General features: G+C 41.7%; 1 protein-coding gene across 2 annotated transcripts in view; it reads left to right on the top strand.

Moving 5' to 3' along the window:
* Positions 1-21,306, top strand: part of SASS6 (SAS-6 centriolar assembly protein) — a 171,456-nt gene that overhangs the window by 86,265 nt on the left and 63,885 nt on the right. For both annotated transcript variants that reach the window (XM_069232163.1, XM_069232162.1), the window contains exons 12-13: positions 2,716-2,797; positions 20,931-21,064. In XM_069232163.1, coding sequence (XP_069088264.1) covers positions 2,716-2,797; positions 20,931-21,064 — 216 coding nt within the window. The remainder of the gene's footprint in view (positions 1-2,715; positions 2,798-20,930; positions 21,065-21,306) is intronic.

Below are 21,306 nucleotides of genomic sequence, written 5' to 3'. Positions count from 1 at the left end.
CCTCTTTGGTGATAGAATCCTGTTCCTGTCTATAATAACTACGTCCTTCATTTCCATGGTTTCCTGGAAAATGGGACTTACAATATCCTGGGCTGAGAGTTTGCCCTTCCCATTAAAAACGGTTTCCTATAAATACTTTCCTCATTGAGAGCTGAGCCTTATATAGACTAGTAAATGTTTGGACATATTTACTGATACTTATAACCATACCCTCTCCAAAAAGGTGGTCTTTTCATCCTCACTGTTTTCTTTCACACCAAACTCTCCTAACATTGGATTTATACGCATCAAGATTGTTTCCTAACACTCTGCTAAGAGTCCAGCATTAGTGTTTCCTAAAAAAAAATATAGCTCTTTGGCACCACCTCTCAAAATGTGTATATTTAAATCTGTCCTGTTAGAATAGGCTTCCTCCTCCAAATCAAACATTCTAGCCAGAGGACCAAGAATATCCAAATCCCTTTCCTGGCGTTGTTTTTAATGACTTCTCCAGTCTTTTGCTGGGGCCTCTGCCCGTTTTGAAAAAGTAGGTTGTTAATTCAGGATCAATGTTAGGTGTAGCAGGCACCATATCCTCAATCACTGGAAGTTAGCATTTTTTTTACTAGCATAATATTTCTTTTATCTTTTTCTAAAGGTTTTCTCATCAATTGTTAAATATACTCTGCCACATGACCTAGTGCCCATCAATCTTTACCCCTCAGGTATTGAAGATCTTTGGGACCAAATAATTCCTCACCTAGATGATCAACTACTGACCTCTTTCTTTTTTTTTTTTTTTTTTTTTAATGTCATTCAGTTCATCCTCTAAATTATCTTTGTGAGTTAGGTCTACAATATACTCATCCAAACTGTGGTGTTCGATTGAAATCTTCACCATATGGAATGCAAGACTGCCCATCCTGTGAATCACTCTGGACATCCATTCTTTGGGAGCTGCTTGGGACTCCTTTCTTGGCATTAGCATTTTTTATATGCTTTTTATTTTTTAAACATTTTTCACCATGACCCCTGTTAAAATTCTTCTCTCCTGAGATTGAAAAATACTCTTCATCCTCCCATATTTTCATAATGTTGCTTATTTAAAATTGTAACAGTCTCTCTAACTGCGATATGCAGTTCCTGAGACACTATATTAAGATCTGCTACGCATTGTCTAAGAAGCAGCCCTCTGAAGACCAAAGGGTTCATTCCACCAAAGCTAAGGCAACTGCCTTGGCACTGTCACATGCAGTGGCTGTACTGGATATCGGTCAGGCTGCTGCTTGGGCATTTGTTCACACACTCACCAAGCAGCCACGTGTGATGGGAAGGGAATTTCACCAGTTTGATCCTGCTGGACTTTGACCTGAGCCATGCTTGAGGCCCCCTAGAAAGGTTTAAACAAGTAGCAGAGCACTCGTCTCTCATAAATGGCAGCTCGTTTTGGGACTCTTCAGTGCTGTTCATGTAATGGTACATACCTGCAGAACACTCCCGCCGAGGTTGGCACATCCTACATGGTTCCCTCCTTACTCTCTAATCAGAGTTGCATTGCTGCAGTAAGATGGGAAAGACTGACCAAAGCAGTCCATATTGACATTTAACTCTAAATGGTAGGCTCGCTCTTCGGGCATGCTAGTTAATGTTGGCCACCCTGTCTCATGTGCCTTAGAAGATCTTGATATGCACCTTGGGAAGGACTCCATTGGTATCTATTCACAAGGTGAGGAATCTGTCATGAGAGCTATTCATCCAAAGAACAAGTTAGCCTGGGCATGTAAAAGGCTAGGTGTTTTAGTTGGTTTAAAACTGAACTGCCAATTAGGTTCTAATGTTCTACTGAATGATACAGGTAGATGATTACATGTGCTGGGAAATTGGCTTTACAAGTAAGGAACATAACATTTGCATTTGTTTAAATGTTCAGTTTCAAGAGAAAAGTTGATACTACTATGTTCATTCTTGGTTCCTGAAATGTGTCCATTGTGGGTGCAGACCAGTTTGAGTTTCCATTTATCAATGGTACGCCACTACATTGATTGCAGTGTAGCAACTACAGTGAGGGCAAGTTTATTAACTAGGCTAAGTATTACGATTAAATTAAGGGCAAGGTTAAATAAAACTTAATGACATAAAAGAAAAATCACTCAGATTTTCTTTAAACTAGAATTTTTAAAAGGGGTATGAGCTTCTAGACAGAGATGTTTTAATATCCAAATGATTTTGGTGTGGTTATTAATTTTACTATGTATTGACATAAAAATAAAGATTAATGTTTGACTTAGAAATCAGTTAGGGAAATTGAAATGAAATATATTTTAAATTCATCAGTGGCTAGTATTAGTACCTTTAGATTAAGAATGATAAATGCACTTGTCGTAAAATGTATTATATGTTTGCCTTGATGACATAGTGGTTGTTATTGTTGTATGTACGGTAGGTGTAATAGTAGTGGATGTAATAATATGCAGCCAAAATAGCACTTTTTAGTGGTGTACAGGTGCACCCTTGTCTTTGAGAGTGGATTCTCTATAATGGCTGCGTACATATTTCTAAGTTAAACAGTATTTACAGTTTTTTTAAGGGAACCCTAAAATGGTAAATATATTGAGTTTATTGTTTTAATTCATAGCTTGATAATTTGTTTTGATTGTCGGCTTTTAACTGACAAACCTGCATTTTTGGATTTAGTGTGATTTTTCCACTAATGTTATGTTGTGTGTTGGTTTTCAGGTAATTAAATTGCAAGAAGTAGTTGAAACAACCACACAAAAACTGGAAGAAAGCAAGCAGTTGCTAAAAACAAACGAAAATGGTGGGTATTCAAGGTGATTACTCTTGGTTATCTCCAAAGACAAGAATTATATTTATTAACCACTTATCTGTTACTAAGGTAGAAGAAAAGTTGTTTACCTCACTGCAGTGCATAGTGTTTCCTGATTCCTAGGTTGTATGTATTGGCAAGACACTTGAAAGGTGTTCTCACCTACAAATATTATTGTCTCTGGTGAGTCAGATGTGCATCTACAGTGAATATAAAATCTGCCACCCAACCTTTGTGAGCACTGAAATCCTTTGTCAGAGGCAATCCTTAGTGTACAAAAAATAGATTTTCCTCCAATTGGTAGAAATGGGTACGTTTTTACATATGATGATCTAAGTTCCTTTTTGCCTTCTGCAAACTATATAATTATTGTTGTCTATTCTTCTCCACCATCAGGTTCATTGGGTGTCCCTGATTTTGTTGATATCGGGGCCCTTGACATGGAGACTAATTAGTGAGGGTCCTTTGCATTGAGACAAATTAGGGAGTTATAATTTAATTTAATTTGCTGTTAACAATGGCAGTCAAGGTAGCCATTAACTTTTAGTTATTGCAATTTAGTCATCAAAATATGGTAAAAGCATACAATTTATGATTGAGACCAATCGGCCCAACGTGGTGATAGACTAGCCAGGATATCAGCCCACCCAAGTAGAAAATGTGAATGCAAGCAAAGTGTGTGTGGAATACCTGCCTACTGCTGCTTGAGACACCTACATATACCGCTGGTGTGGATCGTGGCATAGCTGGTTAGAACCTGGATTTGTTTGCCTCTGCCTGATAGGGCCCAACTGAGTGGCATTGTTATATCAAACACCACACATTCTGAAGAGTGAGCTGATCTCACCAGCTCACACACTGAGTGTGACTAGATAGCGGGCTAGCGGTGCATCTACACGTTTATGCTGGCTCTGATTGAGGGCTGGAGGCACCTGCTGGGCTTCATAACACTGCGTCTTCCTTACTGTGCGAGGCCCTATATGAAGGTTTAGACAAGCAGCAGAGCAGTGATCTCTCATATATGGCAGCTCTTTATGGGACTCTTAAAGACTGTTCACATAGTGATATGTTCTTGCAGAACACTGCAGCTGAGGTTGACACATCCTAGATGATTACCTCCTTACTTTCTAATCAGAGTTGCAGTGCTGCTGTAAGAAGAGGAAGACTGACCAAAAGCAGTCCAAATTGACACTTAACTCTAGATGATAGGCCTGCTCTTCGGGCTTGCTGGTGAATGTTGTTTCCCGGTCTAGTGTGCTTTATAGGACCAGGTTATGAAATCCACCCTAAAAGACATGAAGTATAGCCTTCAAACATTTGGCTGTAAGATTGATACGCTTATGGGACTGCATATAAGAATACATTGAAAAGCAGGCCTTCCTGTTGGACCAGGATAAAGACCGAGTTTGAGACAATGAAAGTGGTCTGACAGTATACAATGAAAAATGCTGCAAGATGGAAACGGCCACAGATGTCTTATGAAGTAAAAATGAGGGCCTAATCAAAACGTTCCCCTTTCTCTGAAGAGTTAACATCCACTGCTTTCATTTTGAACAATTGTGAAAACCCGAACATGTTAGTAGAGTTGATATGCCTGCAGATACTGTTGAAGGATTGCTTTTTTAGCTGTCAAAGGGCTAATAAGTTGTATGACAGTAATTATAGATCAACCCTATATTAAAAGCGATAGCTGTTTTGTTGTAGGTCTGATCACATGACCCTGCATTCATTACAGCTCTTGCATCTGCTTTTTAATGGCAAAACATGAATTAAACCTTATATTGCTGAGGTATTAGAGAAGTGTGTGTCTAGTGTTGACTGTAGATTTTTTGGATGCTACTGCAAAACAGCTAAATAGATGAGACTTTCACAGTCTCAGAAGGACATGAAGCTGAACAGCAGTCCAGGGCAAAACAATCTTCAAGCAAGAAATTTAAATTTTGGGCTAAACAATCGGACTGCTCATCAGCTGCTTCAAACTAGTATTCCACAAAGATATAAGGCTCATGTTTCATGGCTTGCAAAATGCTCATTTGGTCATCTCTGGAAATGCGTCCTCAGTAGGAGTATGGCTGACATTTTTCCCCATTTCTGGATGTGTAGCACTGAAGAATATTTGTTACTTGGTATCTTCAAGGAAGGTAATGGTGTGCACATTTACTTGAACCTTTCTTTATGAGCTTCCAGATTAGACTGGAAGAAGTTGTTCTACCTCAGTTATGTCCGTGTCCAAGAAAGAGCATTAGGGTGATCAAGTAGTTATGTGATGTTTTTCAGCTGAATCTATTGTAGTGGGAGTTTTTTTCTTTTGTTTCCTTTTAAAATCTTCGTATTGGTATTGAGCATGTGTTTGGTATAAAGGAGTAATGCATGACACAGCATATTTAAGGGATAGTGAGCAACAGCAGCTGCAGGGTATATCTTTCAGTATGATAAAATGTTACCACACTGGTTCAGTTACTTTAAGTTAAACATGTAGAACCGACTGTTAGATACCATCCTGGTCATCTATGGCTCCCTGATCGTTGCATGTTTCTAGGACCCGTCTCTTGCCTGCGAGATGGCTTTCTCAAACATAGCAGAATTGTTTGGTCTCTGGAACCATCCTTGAAAGGGAGGAACTGAGGCTGATGTCCAGTTTCTGCTTCTTAGCCATCATTTTTGTCTCCTACCAAGTGCAGCCCTTTAAAGGGTCCATGTCTGCCCCCATGCAATCTTTGGCTCTCACAGCATATCTGGGACATTATGAACCACCGTTTTTTTTTATACTTGAGGTATTTTCGTCTTCATTGAAGGGCTAATATTGCTTTCAAATGGCTGTATTAAATAAGAGATCTGCCAGCTCTTTTGGATGCCCTAACTCATGCTTCAGTTGACGCTATCTAGAAAATGAGGGCCTTTGATGGAACATTCTTTGTCCAGGTGTAGAAAAGACATATGGTTACGATCCTGTGTACCTGACACTCTAGATATTCAAATGGTATCCTACTGTGAGACACGGCTCATCTGTCCCACCAGTGTAGCCATGTCCTACTCCAAAGTGGAGTTTCTTGTGTCACTCAACTGTCTCAGCCTGTCCACTTGCAAGCCTTGTGCCATCAGTCAAAAAACACTTAAGTAATTTGGAGTGGGTGAGACGCTAACAGGCCCCCATGGAGACCATAAAGTAGGTCTGGTTCCATCATCCCGGAAACTCTACTATTATCAGGATAGTCTTGTTCGAATAGCCAGTCACTGAGCCCTGTAAGAATAAGCCACCTATTATTATTAGTATTCGTATTAGTATTATTATTACTTTTCCTTATAGCCTGTCCTCTGTCATATCAAGCTTCTCTATATTTGTCATATGCTGCTCTGCGAGATATAAGGGCTCTCAAGATTGAAGAATATTTGCACAACTTCTGAAGGAACACTCAAATTTTCAAAGGGAGAATCTTGCTTGACATAAAGTAATCTCGGAGAGAGATTATTTTAAACCTGGCCACTGTGAGAAATCAACCTTTTCTGCTTGGACACCCCGTATTTTTTTTGCTTCTTGCTGTACCCTGTATTTTTACTGGATTTACAACTCTGTATACCTTACCCCTGTTAACCAGGAATAAACGTTTGTGTGTTTGTGCCCACTTTAAACATGGTTAAAATGGCTTATCCAGTATTGGATCTTTCATAAATTCACATGGTTGAATCATCCCCGTCGTCGAAGTGGTAGTCCCACGGTACATAAAATAGCAATAATTAATAAATAATTTTTTTTGCCATAGGCTACAATGGAGCCAGCAATTTCTCACATAGCCTATCCATGTCCTTTTGTGAAAGGACCCAAACCTGCCTGCTGTCCAATCAGGCACCAGCACCCTCTAGAACCTTCTCCAGAGAAGCTCCCTTCCTCAGATTTTCTACCGCACGTCGTGTGAAGGGAGTCTCCCTGAGCTCTGCTCAGTTTTTCTTCTACTTCAGAACTTTTTCTCTCAAAAGAGTTGAAAATATGTCGGATTCTTCTAGGAAAGGCCTTTTCCGCCCTTGCAAGACCTGTGGAAAGAAAAGGCTCCATGTGGATGACCCACATAAAGACTGTTTATATTGTCTCTACCCAAAACACCAGGTTAAGGACTGCAAAATATGTCGCACCTTCTCCACAGAGACCCTCAGAGACCGTGAGGGCAGGCCAAATCCTGTACTTCAGGTGAGGAGAGTGGGCCAGAGAGGCCACACAAAAGGTCCAGATCTGGAACCTGGGCCACATAGAAAAATCCAGGAAGAGGCAGAAATAACATCATGGGAAGGGCTTACAGACTTCAGTCTCCTCTGAGCCTTCCTCTCCTCTTCAAAAGAAGGAGTCCTACTGTCTAGCTTCTTCCTCAGAGCCTTCCACTTCTGGAAAAATTACTCTAAAAATCAGATCGACGATGACAACACTGTCGACGACGACGGTACCAACAACTACCGTCTCCACTACATCGTCGACGAGACCGTCGTTGGCGTCGACTACCTTAACATCGACGGTAAGGGATCCTATCCTCTCTCTCAAAACTCTGTCGACGAGTTTAGTAAAAACATCGTCAGTTACAACACCGTCGACGACTGCCCCGTCGACTAACGTCAGCGACGCCATTGTCGTCGGCGGTTTCACCATCGACGGAGACACCATCCAAGAAGTCATCCTCGTCGACACCATCGTCGGCGAAACCACCGTCGACGAGACCATCGTAGATGGAAAAATCTGTACCATCCACGGCTGCATCAACTTTCAAGCCATCGACAGTACTGGTGCCTAGTAGACAGATTGAGGCCACTCCTGCCTCTTCCAGGTCTCCAGATCTCCGAGCCATGGTCAGGATCAGATCTCTACCTACACCGGACATTTATCCAACTGACACATTTCCAAACAAGGTGTCGGCTTTAGTACCCAGTCATCTTCTTGACTGGGAGGAATCTGACGAAGGTCCATCCGGAGATGCACATAGCCCCTCGCAGCTCCATGTCAAGTACCAAGACGAGGATGAGTATGAACAATACCAACCATACTACTCTCATCAGGAACAATATTACAAAACACGAGAGCCTCAACACAGAGATACTGTACAAATGCCTTCCTCCGTAATCCAGGATTTACAATCCATGCTTCAGGATTATAGGAGAAGGTTCCCACTGCCAGCGGAAGATCAACCACCAGCGCTAGTCTCTCCGGTGACACCAGTTAATGTTTCTCCTCCTCCAGCTACTCCAAGATTGACATCTCACTCGGTGTTAGCTGCACCCCCCAGAGATGAAGGTTCCACTTCAGGGGAAGAGGAACAAGAAGGAGAAATTTCCACTCCACAACATCCTACCGAGGAATGGGATGATTACTTGGCCCCCACTCCTTCTCCACCACCTCCTCGCCCCTCTGATTCCCCGCCCGAGGACATAGGTGGTTTCCATAATCTTATGGACAGAGCCGCGGTACGTTTTCACCTTCCAACATCTGTCTCCCAGTCGGAATGTTTCCTGCATGATTTCAAGGAGCAATCACGGAAGTCGGCACGGTCCATTCCGATTATTGATTTTATATGGAGCGAGGGCACAAAGATTATGCGAAACCCGGCGACGGTTCCTCCAGTTCCACAAAAACTGGATAAGAAATACAAGGCAACCCAAGATTCTCCGGCATGCCTTACTGGCCTTCCAAAGCCTGACTCGGTGATCTCACAGGCTGCTCAAAGGCGCTCCAAAAACCCATCCACGCCTATCTCTACTCCTCCAGACAAGGAAGGTCGAAGACTGGACAATATAGGCAAGAGATTCTCCTCCATGTCTGCAATCACTGTCAGGGCAGCAAATTCTTTAGCGATTCTAGGTCGATATGACCGCCAAATGTGGTCCGACATGCAACCTTTCCTGGACCTCATCCCTGAAAATAAACAAGCGGAGGCACGAAAGATCCTACAGGAAGGTGAGCGTACGTCGGAAGAAATTCTCGACTGCACTCTTGACATAGCCTCTACTGGCTTCCGCCAACTAGCGGGTGCCGCGGTCTTAACGACGGCAAGGTTGGCTCAAGGCCACATCTTTTAGACCAGAAGTGCAGTCCTGAATCCTAGACATGCCTTACGATGGCGAATCTCTATTTGGCAAACATGTAGATGACGGACACCGCCAAGTCCCTGGGTACCCTGCAGTACCGGAAACAGCCCTTTCGGGGGCTAGAGGAAGAGGTTTTACCTCATTTCGAGGTTCCTTCCACAGACAATTCCAGCAATCCCAGTACAGGCCTTCATAACATCAGCAGTACAGGCAATCATCAACTGCCTCCTATACCAGACAAGGAGGTAAAAGAAGGCAGGGTTCGCAATCCACAGACCAACCCAGAAAACAATGATCTTCTACAGGCACCGGCTATGCTCCCCCAATGCCCACGACATCCGCAAATAGGAGCAAATATTTCCAACTTCATCCAAGAGTGGAAGAAAATAACATCAGACAGATGGGTGCTGGATATAGTGACAAGAGGTCATACCCTGGAATTCACACAAAAGCCACCGCTTCACCCACCAACATCAGGCAGGTCTCTCCACCTTTGTCTGCTTCAAGCGGAGGTATTCAGCCTTCTTGCCAAAGGGGCTATAGAGGCAGTTCCTGTGCAACAATGTGGTCTCGGATTTTACTCCGGGTTTTTCCTCATGAAGAAGAAGTCAGGAGAGTGGCGTCCTATACTAGACCTCAGGAAACTCAACAAGTTCCTTCGGAAACAATCCTACCGGATGATCACACTGTCAGATATCTTGCACCTCCTGAATCCTGCGGACTCTCTCAGCAGGACGGACGACAACTGTCACGAGTGGGAACTCAACCAGACCATACTCGAGGACATCTTCCAACGATGGGGTCGGCCGATCCTAGACTTGTTCGCAACCAATCTGAACGCCAAATGCCAGTTTTACGCCAGTCGATACCCACTCCTGGGGTCGTGGGGAAATGCTCTTTTGATAAGATGGTCTGGGATCTTTGCATACGCTTTTCCCCCCCATTCCACTGATTCCCAGGCTCCTCGGGAAAATGAAGACCGAATGCTGCAGGATCATTCTCATAGCCCCCAAGTGGCCCAGGCAGTACTGGTACACGGAGCTCCTACTCCGGTCAGTAGCCAATCCAGTCCGCCTTCCTTGCAACCACAATCTTCTAACGAAGAATCAGGGTCTCATCTTACATCCCGACCCAACTTCGCTACACTTGCATGCTTGGCTCCTGAGTACAGAGAGTTCCACGATATAAACATTGATCAAGAATGTAGAATTATATTATCTAAGGCACGAGCAGAGAGCACGAACAAGACATACAAACTCAAATGGAAGAGATTCTGTGTTTGGTGCTCTCAGAATAATTTTCACCCATTTCAGATTAACCCTGAGCAAATTCTTTCTTACCTGCTCTCTCTCTCCAGAGCTGGTCTTTCCCATGCATCAGTCAAGATTCACCTAGCAGCTATAGCCTCTTACAGTGGATCGGCTGACATGCCATCTATCGGCTCATCCAGAGTCATCAAACAGTTTATGAAAGGGCTGTTCCGCACCTTTCCTCCGGTACGCTTACCTCCGCCAGAGTGGCATCTTAACATTGTCCTCTCCCAACTCATGAAAGCTCCTTTTGAACCCATTCATATGGCGGACCTCAAGTACATCACCTGGAAAGTGTCAACCTTGCTCGCTCTCACCTCTACCAGGAGAGTCAGTGATATACAGGCGTTCACTACTAAAGAACCCTTTTTGGTTTTCTCTGAAGACTTCGTTATGCTCCGAGCCAATCCCAAATATATTCCCAAGGTTCCATCTTCGTTCCACCTCAATGAACCCGTTATTCTACGAACCTTTTTTCCAAACCCTACTATGATCGCAGAGAAAACTCTCCACTCTTTGGACATCAAACGATGCCTAAAATTTTATCTCCAAAGTACCAAACACATCAGAAAGTCAGACCAACTCCTAGTATCTTATTCTCTGGGACGACAGGGAACAGGAGTAACGAAGGCCACTATAGCCCGATGGATTTCTTCGACAATCCAATTTTGTCACACCAAGGCAGGAAAACCGTTGACTAGGCGCCCGAGAGCCCACTCCACAAGAGCAGTCTCCACATTGGCTGCTTTGTTTCAAGGTATTGCCCTTGATCAAATTTGCCAGGCTGCGACATTGAAAACTACGCACTCCTTTACGCAGCACTATTGTTTGGAGTCATCACAAAGAACAGACTCTCTAGTAGGACAAGCTGTTCTACGCCATCTCTTTCATTAAGGTGAGACCTTTCCTTAGTTATAGACATATGGTTTGAAATGCAAATAACCATGTTTTCTATTATGCTTCCATGTGAATATGTAAGGTGTATGTATGTATTTAAAGATGTGTGTGCATGTGTGTATATATATATATATATATATATATATATATATATATATATAATTATATCGGTATTTACAGCATGAATTTCACTATTTATGTACACGTACTTAAATTATCTGTATTCCTTCGTAACTCACGATCAGAAATGTATGAGTTTACTATGATTATTATTATTATTTATATTGGAGATAGAGGGTCTTCATGCTCGCACCCTCCATCCACGCTGGATACAATGTTTATCAACCATACTGCTGTCTATTCAGATTCAAGCATGTGAATTTATGAAAGATCCAATACTGGATAAGAAAACAAGTTACTTAACTGTAACTACAGTTATCCAGTATTGGTATCTTTCATAAATTCACATGCGACCCACCCTCCTCCCCTTTAATGCTCGCATTTCCTCTCAGGTTCTAATTTTCACTCTCGTGCTGGAAAATCTGAGGAAGGGAGCTTCTCTGGAGAAGGTTCTAGAGGGTGCTGGTGCCTAATTGGACAGCAGGCAGGTTTGGGTCCTTTCACAAAAGGACATGGATAGGCTATGTGAGCAATTGCTGGCTCCATTGTAGCCTATGGCAAAAAAAAAATATTTATTAATTATTGCTATTTTATGTACCGTGGGACTCCCACTTCGACGACGGGGATGATTCAAGCATGTGAATTTATGAAAGATACCAATACTGGATAACTGTAGTTACAGGTAAGTAACTTGTTTTCTTATCCCTAATTGGCGCATTTAACTTGCCTATACACCGTTGCTATACGCTGCAGAAAGTGCACCCAGAGCCTGGAAGTTAAATTCCACTAGTTCTGTGCAGAACCTATTGTGCTATCCACTACACTGACCGGGAAAACATGACTTCAAGCCTACCCTGTGTAGCCTGATGGCTGCAATGGTAAAACCTCTCTTTTAAATATTAGTAATCCATCCCTAGGTACATTGTATAGCCCACAGGGAAGAGTGCATGTTATTTAACAGTGAGACATGTAGAAAGTTAATGTTACCATGTCTCTGCAGTGACAAGACTCTAAAAGCTGCTTTCAGTGTGACAGGCCTAGCTCACCCATGTAGAAAACCAGAGAATAGATTAAAATACTGCATCTCTGGAATAGGACCAGCTATAAAAATCATTAATCAACAGTTTTTAATAGTTATTAAAATCCAGTTCTATGGTCAAGTGAGATTCTTAATGAATATTAAGGAAAGTAACTTTTAAACAATTACCCTTACCTGCATGGACTGTTAAACACCTAATTAGAGTAAACCTGCCAGATCTCAACTTGTGCTCAGGCTTGTATGGGTGTGAAAACGAAGTTAAATTAACCCCTGAAGCAAGCAATAGGCTGACCTAAATACTCAAATATGATTTCCCTGAACTCCACAGAATATTTAAGGTGGGAGCTGTAGGCCTCCTTTTGATCCTACAGTGTCAGATCCTACTTGACTGGTCTGTCAAACCACATATAACTCTTGAGGCACTCTTGAAGGAAAGCACATGGGGTGCCAAGACAGTTCTTGTTGGTCCTCTGTCTGGACCCTGCTTTTGTTCTACCAAATTTCTTTTGCTAGGTTTTCTGGGGTTATAGTGCCTACCTCCAACTGGATTTTAGTATGATATGTTTGAGGACACTAGGATTGCCATAGCCCACTCTGCACCCAGTCCTCCAGCTCTCAGATCCCAAGTTTAGTATGACTGAAGTCTTTTTCCATCTTGAAAATGCCCTGACTTATGACATTTTGAGTCTGTTTGGAGTAAGGCAATTAGGAACTTGTGAAAAAAGTGGGTAGGGTTGGCCCAGGGAACTTTTACCTTGTTAGTTAAAACACACCCAGAAGTCATTCCCACCCTCTAGTTAGCATCAGGCAAAAATATGGCACCCTCTTCAGAACATGTTCTGGACCTGCTTAACATCAGAAAAGGACTGGATCTGCTGCCTGTTCCCTGAAAGACGGGAGCTGAGGTTCAGTGGAGTACATTATTGCAGGTATCCCTCAAGAGAGGTGCCAGGTTCAGTTGCTATGGCTACTGTTGCGCTTTGATAACAGTTATTCCCAAAAATGTTAAAACTAAGTTGGGCTAGAGTCTACTAAGTTTGCCATTTCACTTCTGGATTCCCCTCCTTGGAGTAGGTAGATTTCAAACTTGTCCCAGTTAACCACCAGGGCTGAGATGACTCTAGTCCTATGGGGAATTTCTGTAAGTCTCCTATATGACCATTTCTGGTACCTAGCGTACAAAAGTGAATAGTCTTTTTGCAGGGATGAACAGTCACTTATTCTACCTCACCAGTCAAGACCTCATAGCAACCCATTAATCCTGAACCAAGCTGCTGGTGGTTTCATGAGTAGCACAAGTAGTAAAGGTGGAGAGATGTCAAGGGTAATGTGTTTTTGGGTGAATGGAGGAGACAAGACTGTATTATCCTGCACATGTCCATAAGGGTTTGTGTCGAGGAGTTTCCAATATTATCAGAATCTTGGGCTAAAGGTGTTCTGCTCAAGAGCTACTCGAAGCTCTGTGAGTCAAAACTTCTTGCAGAGTCAACTAATATGATCAGGGATGGCTTGTGCAATGTGGCTATGCATTCCACGAGAAAGTGCACTTGCCTTATATTGTTTCTGGTGGACCTGACGGTGCAAAGGAATTTTGGTAATTATATTCAGGTGAAAATGACTTGAAGCAAGTGATTAGCTAACACAGCGACCAATAGTTTGGCTTCTGTGTGTCTATGAGAGATTGGATAGTATTTTCCATATTTATCTGAAAGGGAACCTGGCTTCAGGATCCCACAAACGTAGCTGCATGGAAATCCTCTAAGAGCGTTCCATGTGTCTTGTGTCGTCTACGGTACCCCCATAAATGCTTGCATTATGACAGAGGACAGACCCTTGAAATATTTAGGCTGGTAAAAACATAATTTTCCAGAATTTGTAGAGGATTTCTCATTTATTTAAGATGTGCTGTCCCGAGTATGTCATCTCTTTCGGCATAATTCAGTAGTCTCACAATGATTAGTTTCCAGGGTACCTCTGGGGGTAGCCTTGGGGTTAAGGTGCAGTGGACGAGCTCTATTGCAAAGAAGATAGATTTATTCCTTAGGCACCTGTTGTTGTAACCAGGAACTTCAGAAAATCTAGAAGGGTTCCAACCTCCAAATTTCATGAGTTCCCACAATCCTTGAATTGTTCTAGCACAAACAGCCCTCTGCATCCTCTACTCAGTCTTCTACATGCTAGGTAGATGTCACAAGGCGGGCCACTATATCCTTGATAGTAGTCAGCAGGTCTTGAGTCTCCTTATGGTAGTGAGCATGTCTTCGGTCTCAGACATCCTGCCTTCTGTTTTTTTGATGCACTCAACTACATTTCGAAGGTGAAGCAGCAGCGAGTCATCCACAGCCACTTCACAAATATTATTTTCGAGCGATTTGTGGGAGGCTCAGATAGCCAAAAGAATAGCATCTGTAGCAGGGGTTGCCCCAACTGACTCACTCTTAGTCATTGATAGTGGAGGTGCTGGCTGGGCTTTTGTTTGTTGTATATTTATCCATTTTTTGTGTCCTGTTGGGAGCCTGTGGTTTTGTCTATATTGTTTCTAGGCACATTGAGTATCTTAGTACTGTCACTGTACTCTAACCAAAGGGCTGGAGACACCCCATCACACCTGACTAATGGTTATGCAGATTCTGTTAATTCAGGCCTATCTGTGGCATTTCACTCCCCCCATTCTGCCCCCCAGGGTCCAGCTTCACTCACTGTTTACTGTGCCTTATAGTTCTCGGGCGTCAGGTATAACCTGGGGAGCACCAGGACCTCTTAATGCTTGTGGTCCAATGGAGTAATCCTTGCTGTGGTATTGTTGGATGAAATAGGTCTGTCTCACTGCCCCAGCAATTTCCACCACACAACTCGGACTCTGAGGCCACAGGCAAAAGACCACCAAACACCAATGGGGGTGGCCAGAGCCAGTTTTTCTGCCCCCACCCCTGAGAGAGAGGGGGGGGGGGTTGACTTCAACATGCCCCCTGGACGGCAGAAAGCCCACTGCACATCTGGGAATTTAAAATGTGGCCCAAAAATGTAGGTGCACCCTACCCTGACATTGTTACATAACGGTGGGGTAACCCAGTAAATCCTAGGACCTGGGTCCAGTATATTAACAGCAAGGGTTGTCCTAACAGGTAATTAGTAGGTAACGTAATTAAATTAGTCTACCTAGACTCTATTTCACTAGTCACATAACCCCAATCCAAAAGAAAGGGGAGTACACAATTACATCAGAGGGAAGAGGAAGAACAAAGCGTTACAGCACAAAAAAATAAACACAATAAGCATTTAAGTTAATTCAAAACTGTTTTAGAATTGAATACGTTTAATATGCATTTTCAATATAAGAAGGTTGCTCAAAGGCATAGAATAGTAATAGTGGGAAAAGATGTGCTCACGCGTAAGTGCAGAGAAATCAAAGAAAATAGTGTAAGCAAAGCAATTTAAAACAGATTCACAATATTTTAGCCTGCCTGACAATTTTTTCAGGATAAATCAAATTCTATCCATTTATATCCCTAAAGGATCATTAAGGGTAGACATAATTTCCAAACGATATTTTTTGGATCCAAAAAAGAGGACCGGTATTTCATTTGAAAAGGTTGCAGTCTATCCATTAGAGTAAGGAAGAGTAATTGGCTTTTATGCTTCTCCTAGAGAGCTTTTGGAGGTCGTGTTGGCCCGTTTTTCAGAGGAGCTCCCTGTCGAAACTTAACACCATCTAATACTCCTGGTAGGTGTGCCACATATTTCGACTCAGGTGATTACAGGGTCTCCTGGACAATGCGCTGGACTGGCTTGTGCTAAAAAAAATAAACAAAATAATCTGAGATTTAAAGCAAACCGAAGTGCTCCACTTAAGTGTGCAGTGAACAAAAGTATATTCATACCTTCAAGCGAAAAAAAGCCTCCACTTTGTTACTGATTGAAAATAACCTGGGCCCGACCATACAGATTGGAAGTTTTTTTATTTATTTTACCATTGTTTTTATTGTTTACCTATATTGAGCCTTCAGTGGCATTTAGATTTTAGCTGATTGTCACAAAAAGAATGTAATTCACGTGTAATTCATTTTTCCATCAAGGTCTGCCTTTTAGTAATGTTTAAGTACGTAGGAACTTTGTGTTATTTATTTGTTTTTAGACTGTACCTTTACTCTATATCTGTTCTGTGTACTAAACATGCACACAGTTATAGGATTAAGATATGTTGAATGCTGCATTTGTATGCAATACACAAGGATCAGTTAATTATTTTTTAGCTCCTTACTTTAATGTAACTATAAAAAAAAAAATGCCCTCACACGAGGTTTTTCCTCTGGGTTTATACTGTTAAAGACTGACATTGTCAACACTTGTACCCTTCATATTGAACTCCTGCTCAACTTCAGGCGTTATAGATGTTTAACTATGCAAATCAGTCACCTGCTATTCGTTGTTCCTATTGGCATACTGGTTTGGTGTGACTTTTTTTTTTTTTTTAGACTCCTAGGTTGTGTCATCTTTCAACCATATCCTATCACATCTTTGACCTATCTATGGACTTGTAGATTAATCTCTGTCAAAAGGAACTGTACATGTATCCAGTCCAAAACCAAATTCATTCTGTAAATTCTCAGATCAGAAAAATAAAAATTACCAGCCGAGTATTTTGGATCTTCGAGTCACTACTGTGAAGGGAACAGTTTTCAGTCAATATTAATGCAGACAATTGAAACTAGTGTTTTTGGTACTTAAAGCCATTTACCATTTTCCTTACTGCCCTGGTAAAAGTTGAACAGCTACTACTACAATGCCCCTGCAACTTATTTTCACAAATAAGTAGGGTAAGATATGGTTTTTGCTGTGTATATTAACCATTCACTTTAGGATCTGGTCCTTCAACATTAATGTTTTTCAGGTAGCACTGAATCAAAACAGAAAGAGAAATGGGGAAGATTTTTTTTTTCCTACATGCTGTTTCTGGGTCCACATGAGTGGTACCTAAGTAAAGAAGTACTAACCTTTTTCTCAACTTTGGTTTGGACGCTAGTTGGACTTTTGCCGAAGATATTCTGTGCCCAGAGTTGGCATTCTGTATGAGAACTGGGCAAAATGAGTTTGCAGACGCTTTACTCCCCGTTAACAACTTCAGTGCAGAGTACAGCTCCGTGCCCTCCTCAACACCAGTCTTTGTATGCTGAGGATGGCTCCAGGCAGGAAACCCCTCTAGTGTGAGCACCAGAGGAATTTCCTCTTATTATTTTTTTATTTCTGTGTAATGATGCATTCTGCTCCAATGTCATTAGGCAGAAAGTAAAATGAGACAAACAGCTCAGTGATTCTCAACCTCTCAACTTCTGTGGACCCCCATTTTATCATTACTAGAACGCAGGGGCCCCCAGTGACAAATTATTGGATTCTGGGGACATCCCCTTCCACCCACTAGACCCCAGGGACTGTTGTTTTGAGTGGGGAAGGGCAGTCCTCTTGTGGTGGTCTGATTTCCACCCCCCCCCCCCCCCCCCACAGACACACACACACACAGAATCACAATCAAAACACCTTCCAGTGGAATGACCTGCTAAAATGTCAAGCACTGAGGTGTCAGCAGCTCATTTACTGGGAGGTGAGGATAAAAAGTGTCCTAACAACCCTTTACAAGAACCTATTTCTCTTTCAACCACATTGTGAGTAGATGAAAGTTTGTAATATCTTGAAGAACTGTGTATCTGGGACGATCTGAGCAGTCAATAATTTTCACAGAATCCAAGAAACTTTCATGAGCTCCTCACCCCTCCCTCAGAGGGCGTTCCCAGAAATTCTCCAAGTCCCTACTGTCAGAAGATCATACAACACCAGAAGTCCATTAAATTATTCAGAACACTGAGAACCGAATAGGAAAAAATGTCAAATTCTTTGCAAAGTTTTAGCAGAAGTGCCCTCAATAAAGGAGTGATCAGAACGAATGTTCTATTTTGATGTCAAACCTCTTCATTTGCACTTGAAATCATAAAGAATGGAAAGAAGCATTGTTGTGATCCTGACTTCTGTTGCCAGAAAACATTTGTGCCTGCTGCTTTTTGGTTCTGTCTGCAGCTGAATTAACTCTTTTCAGCTCTCTACCTTGACCCTTGTCTGCCCCTGTAAATTGTATTTTTGAACCACTTGTCTCCATAACTGACTAAACTTGAAAGTACTGTGCCTCCGTAAATGATTAAACTTGACAATACTCTTATGGCATCAAAAAATAGCAGCACAGACCCAAGCTTCATGCCTCCAAGTTCATTAACACTTTAGGCTGACACTATGTCATCCTTCATTATGATCAAAATACAGGACTGCACCTTGCCCCGCTTAAATGCCCCAGTCAGTTGCTTCACACAATTTATTTGCTGCAATAGCTCCTGATTGGACCGTTATCAGAAAATAGATGAGCAGATACAGAAATAACATTATCCAAAAAGGTTGCTTCGGACTCTATCACTTAGTTGGTAATATGCTAAACAAATAAAGCACAACAGTTTACATTTTTCATATTTTATAGCCACCATTTCAACTCTCTGCTGCCATGCTACTCCAAGGGTGCTCTCAGTACTTGATTTTCTTTGTTAGAGGTGTTTTAGCTTTAGTCTTTCTAAGGTTTTGTACTGATGTGGCGCCAGAGAGCTGGCATGAATTGAAGCCGACAATTTAGGCCAGCTGTCTGAGAGATGCCGCCTGCTTCCCCAGAACGAGCTTTTTATCCTTTGCATGGAGATGCAAAACGGTTGCTTCTGTCAACATACCACCTCACTGTTTCTACTAAATACCTGAGGAATTCCATCACCTTACTCAGCCACAGTACACATTTCTTTCAATTCACATGAAAACAAAAATTATGTTACAGGGACATTGTTTGGTGTATGCAAGCCTGCCACGTCTCTTTTTTGAAACATGAAAATCATGTTGTATGAATAAATTCTTATTCTGCCCTGAGCCCTTAATGCTTCCAATTACTGGGTTGAACAGTTAGCTAAAGCACCCAGAGGCCAATGAGGAACAAAGTTGAGATGGATTAACTTTGAACCCTCTTGAATATATTGCTAGAAATGTCAAAGGTAAGGACATATTGAAATTGTCAGAGCATCCTCTATGTCTAGGTGAAGCAACCAGCAACTTGGAAACAGGATGTTGTTTGTAGGTCGATGCTCTTCATCTTGAAACAGTGGTGATCTGATAAATTGGGAGTGAATTGAACTAAGATAAATCACAAGTTTGAAGTCTGCACTACTCTTCTTCCATTTAATACAAATGATGCTGTTGATTCAATAAGCTTTGCAATGAACAAGCTCCCTTCACTCGGCCTTGATAAGTTTACAATGTTTTCCAGTAAAAATATGTCCCATGAAGCATTTTGTTAGTTGAGCAAAAGTTCTGTCTTTTTAGTCTTTTTTGAGACCTTTGCCTCCACAGCTTACTGTGGGATCTTGGCCATGGGTACAGCCATATGCAGCCTCTTCTCCTGGTTTGCTTTTCCTAATTTGTCTAGACCTTTTTGTGGTAAAACGAGTACTTGCACATAGCCGTTAGAATGTGGGAGTGTATTTCAAATGTCTATCCGCCTTGTCTTTTATTTCTGATGTGGGGCATTTGGCAATTCGGCAGTTCCAATATTTTAGGGCACCCTAATGCTTTTGTGGAAATGTTAGGCCAGGCACAAGGGTGGTGTTCAGCCTGCAGACCTGGGCTGTATCATGTCTTCCTGACCAAATCTAGCACCACTATCTTGCTCTAACAGCTAAGGGTGCCTCATACTCTCTTAAAAACAATCAGCTACTGCTCAGGTTCTTACTATCATTCTATCACAAACGTGCAGAAGCGAACCCCTATAGGCACCTGGTCAAGAGCTCCAGGAGCTCTGATAAAACAACCCACTAAGGGCTGGGGGTTGAGCAGTGTTTGTGCTTCTTTGAGATCCTGGCATTTTGTATCTTATAGTTACCACCCATTGGTGAGGAAGGAAAGCAAATCCACCTAGCACCCTTAAGATTAATGAAATGCCATAAATCAGTTATTTGTCATATAAAGAAAAATGAGCACCAGGAGTGCCCTTTTCTCCTGCATTCCAGTCCATACACAAGGTTAGCAGAAAAGGTATATCGGTGTTTGCTGTTCTGATTATTGTTATGTTAGAGGGATTTAGTGTCAAGTAGCTAATGTTAAATGTCTTGCTTGCTGCAGCGATAGCGTTTGTTACCCAAACGCAGTGCTACAAAATCCTGACCTAAAATATTCACTTAATCAGGAAAATGTGCATCTTTTTGGGGTACGTTAAAGTAAAATTATTGCATTACTTTTTATTAGTCAAATGGCAATAAAAAAACACTCCTGCAAACTGAGTGTATGTTAACAGAGAACACTCTACAAAATGATGATTCCACCTTTGCATGAAACTTTGTCTCATCTTGTAACTATAAACATAGTTTGTGTGGACTGTTTTTTATTTTGCCTTAAAAGCTGTCCTCTACTAAATGAAAAGGAATAGTTTCTTCCTTGCCAACTACCTTATAATAATTGCTTTCTTTGTAATTTCCCAGTTAATCTGAAGCATAATCTTTAAACAAAAATCTGTGCCCAAAATTCTACTGTAGATGTTAAGTAGATATTTTTCAGACATCCGTACATCGACATAACTAATCAGTCTTTCATTTTTTTCTGAATTTGTATTTATATTTCTTCACAGTTATTACGTGGTTAAATAGGCAGCTGAATGAGAATCAGTGTGCAAAAAAACAAGAAGCACTTGGCACAGTGGCCAATCCTCCAACATACCCCAACAGTGGTACTTTCAGAACAAGTCTTTCACCCAACCACGTGGTAGGACAATGAAAATGCTTGATATAATAAAATTTACTAATAACACTTATGCATGTAAGTGGATAATGTAGAAATGTACCATCTTCAGTTTTATTTGTTGTAAACCCAAAGAAAGGGAATGTCGATATTGTAGTTGCTATTGAAATTGAAAGAAACGCTACACAGTTAAAGAGATTTCTGAACTAGAATATATGCCTTTTTAGAGAATGGCTTGTTGGAGGAAATATTTATTTTGCATTGCA

This window comes from Pleurodeles waltl, chromosome 4_2 (assembly GCF_031143425.1).
Source record: "Pleurodeles waltl isolate 20211129_DDA chromosome 4_2, aPleWal1.hap1.20221129, whole genome shotgun sequence".
NCBI lineage: Eukaryota > Metazoa > Chordata > Amphibia > Caudata > Salamandridae > Pleurodeles > Pleurodeles waltl.
This window is presented reverse-complemented; position numbering and strand designations above follow the sequence as displayed.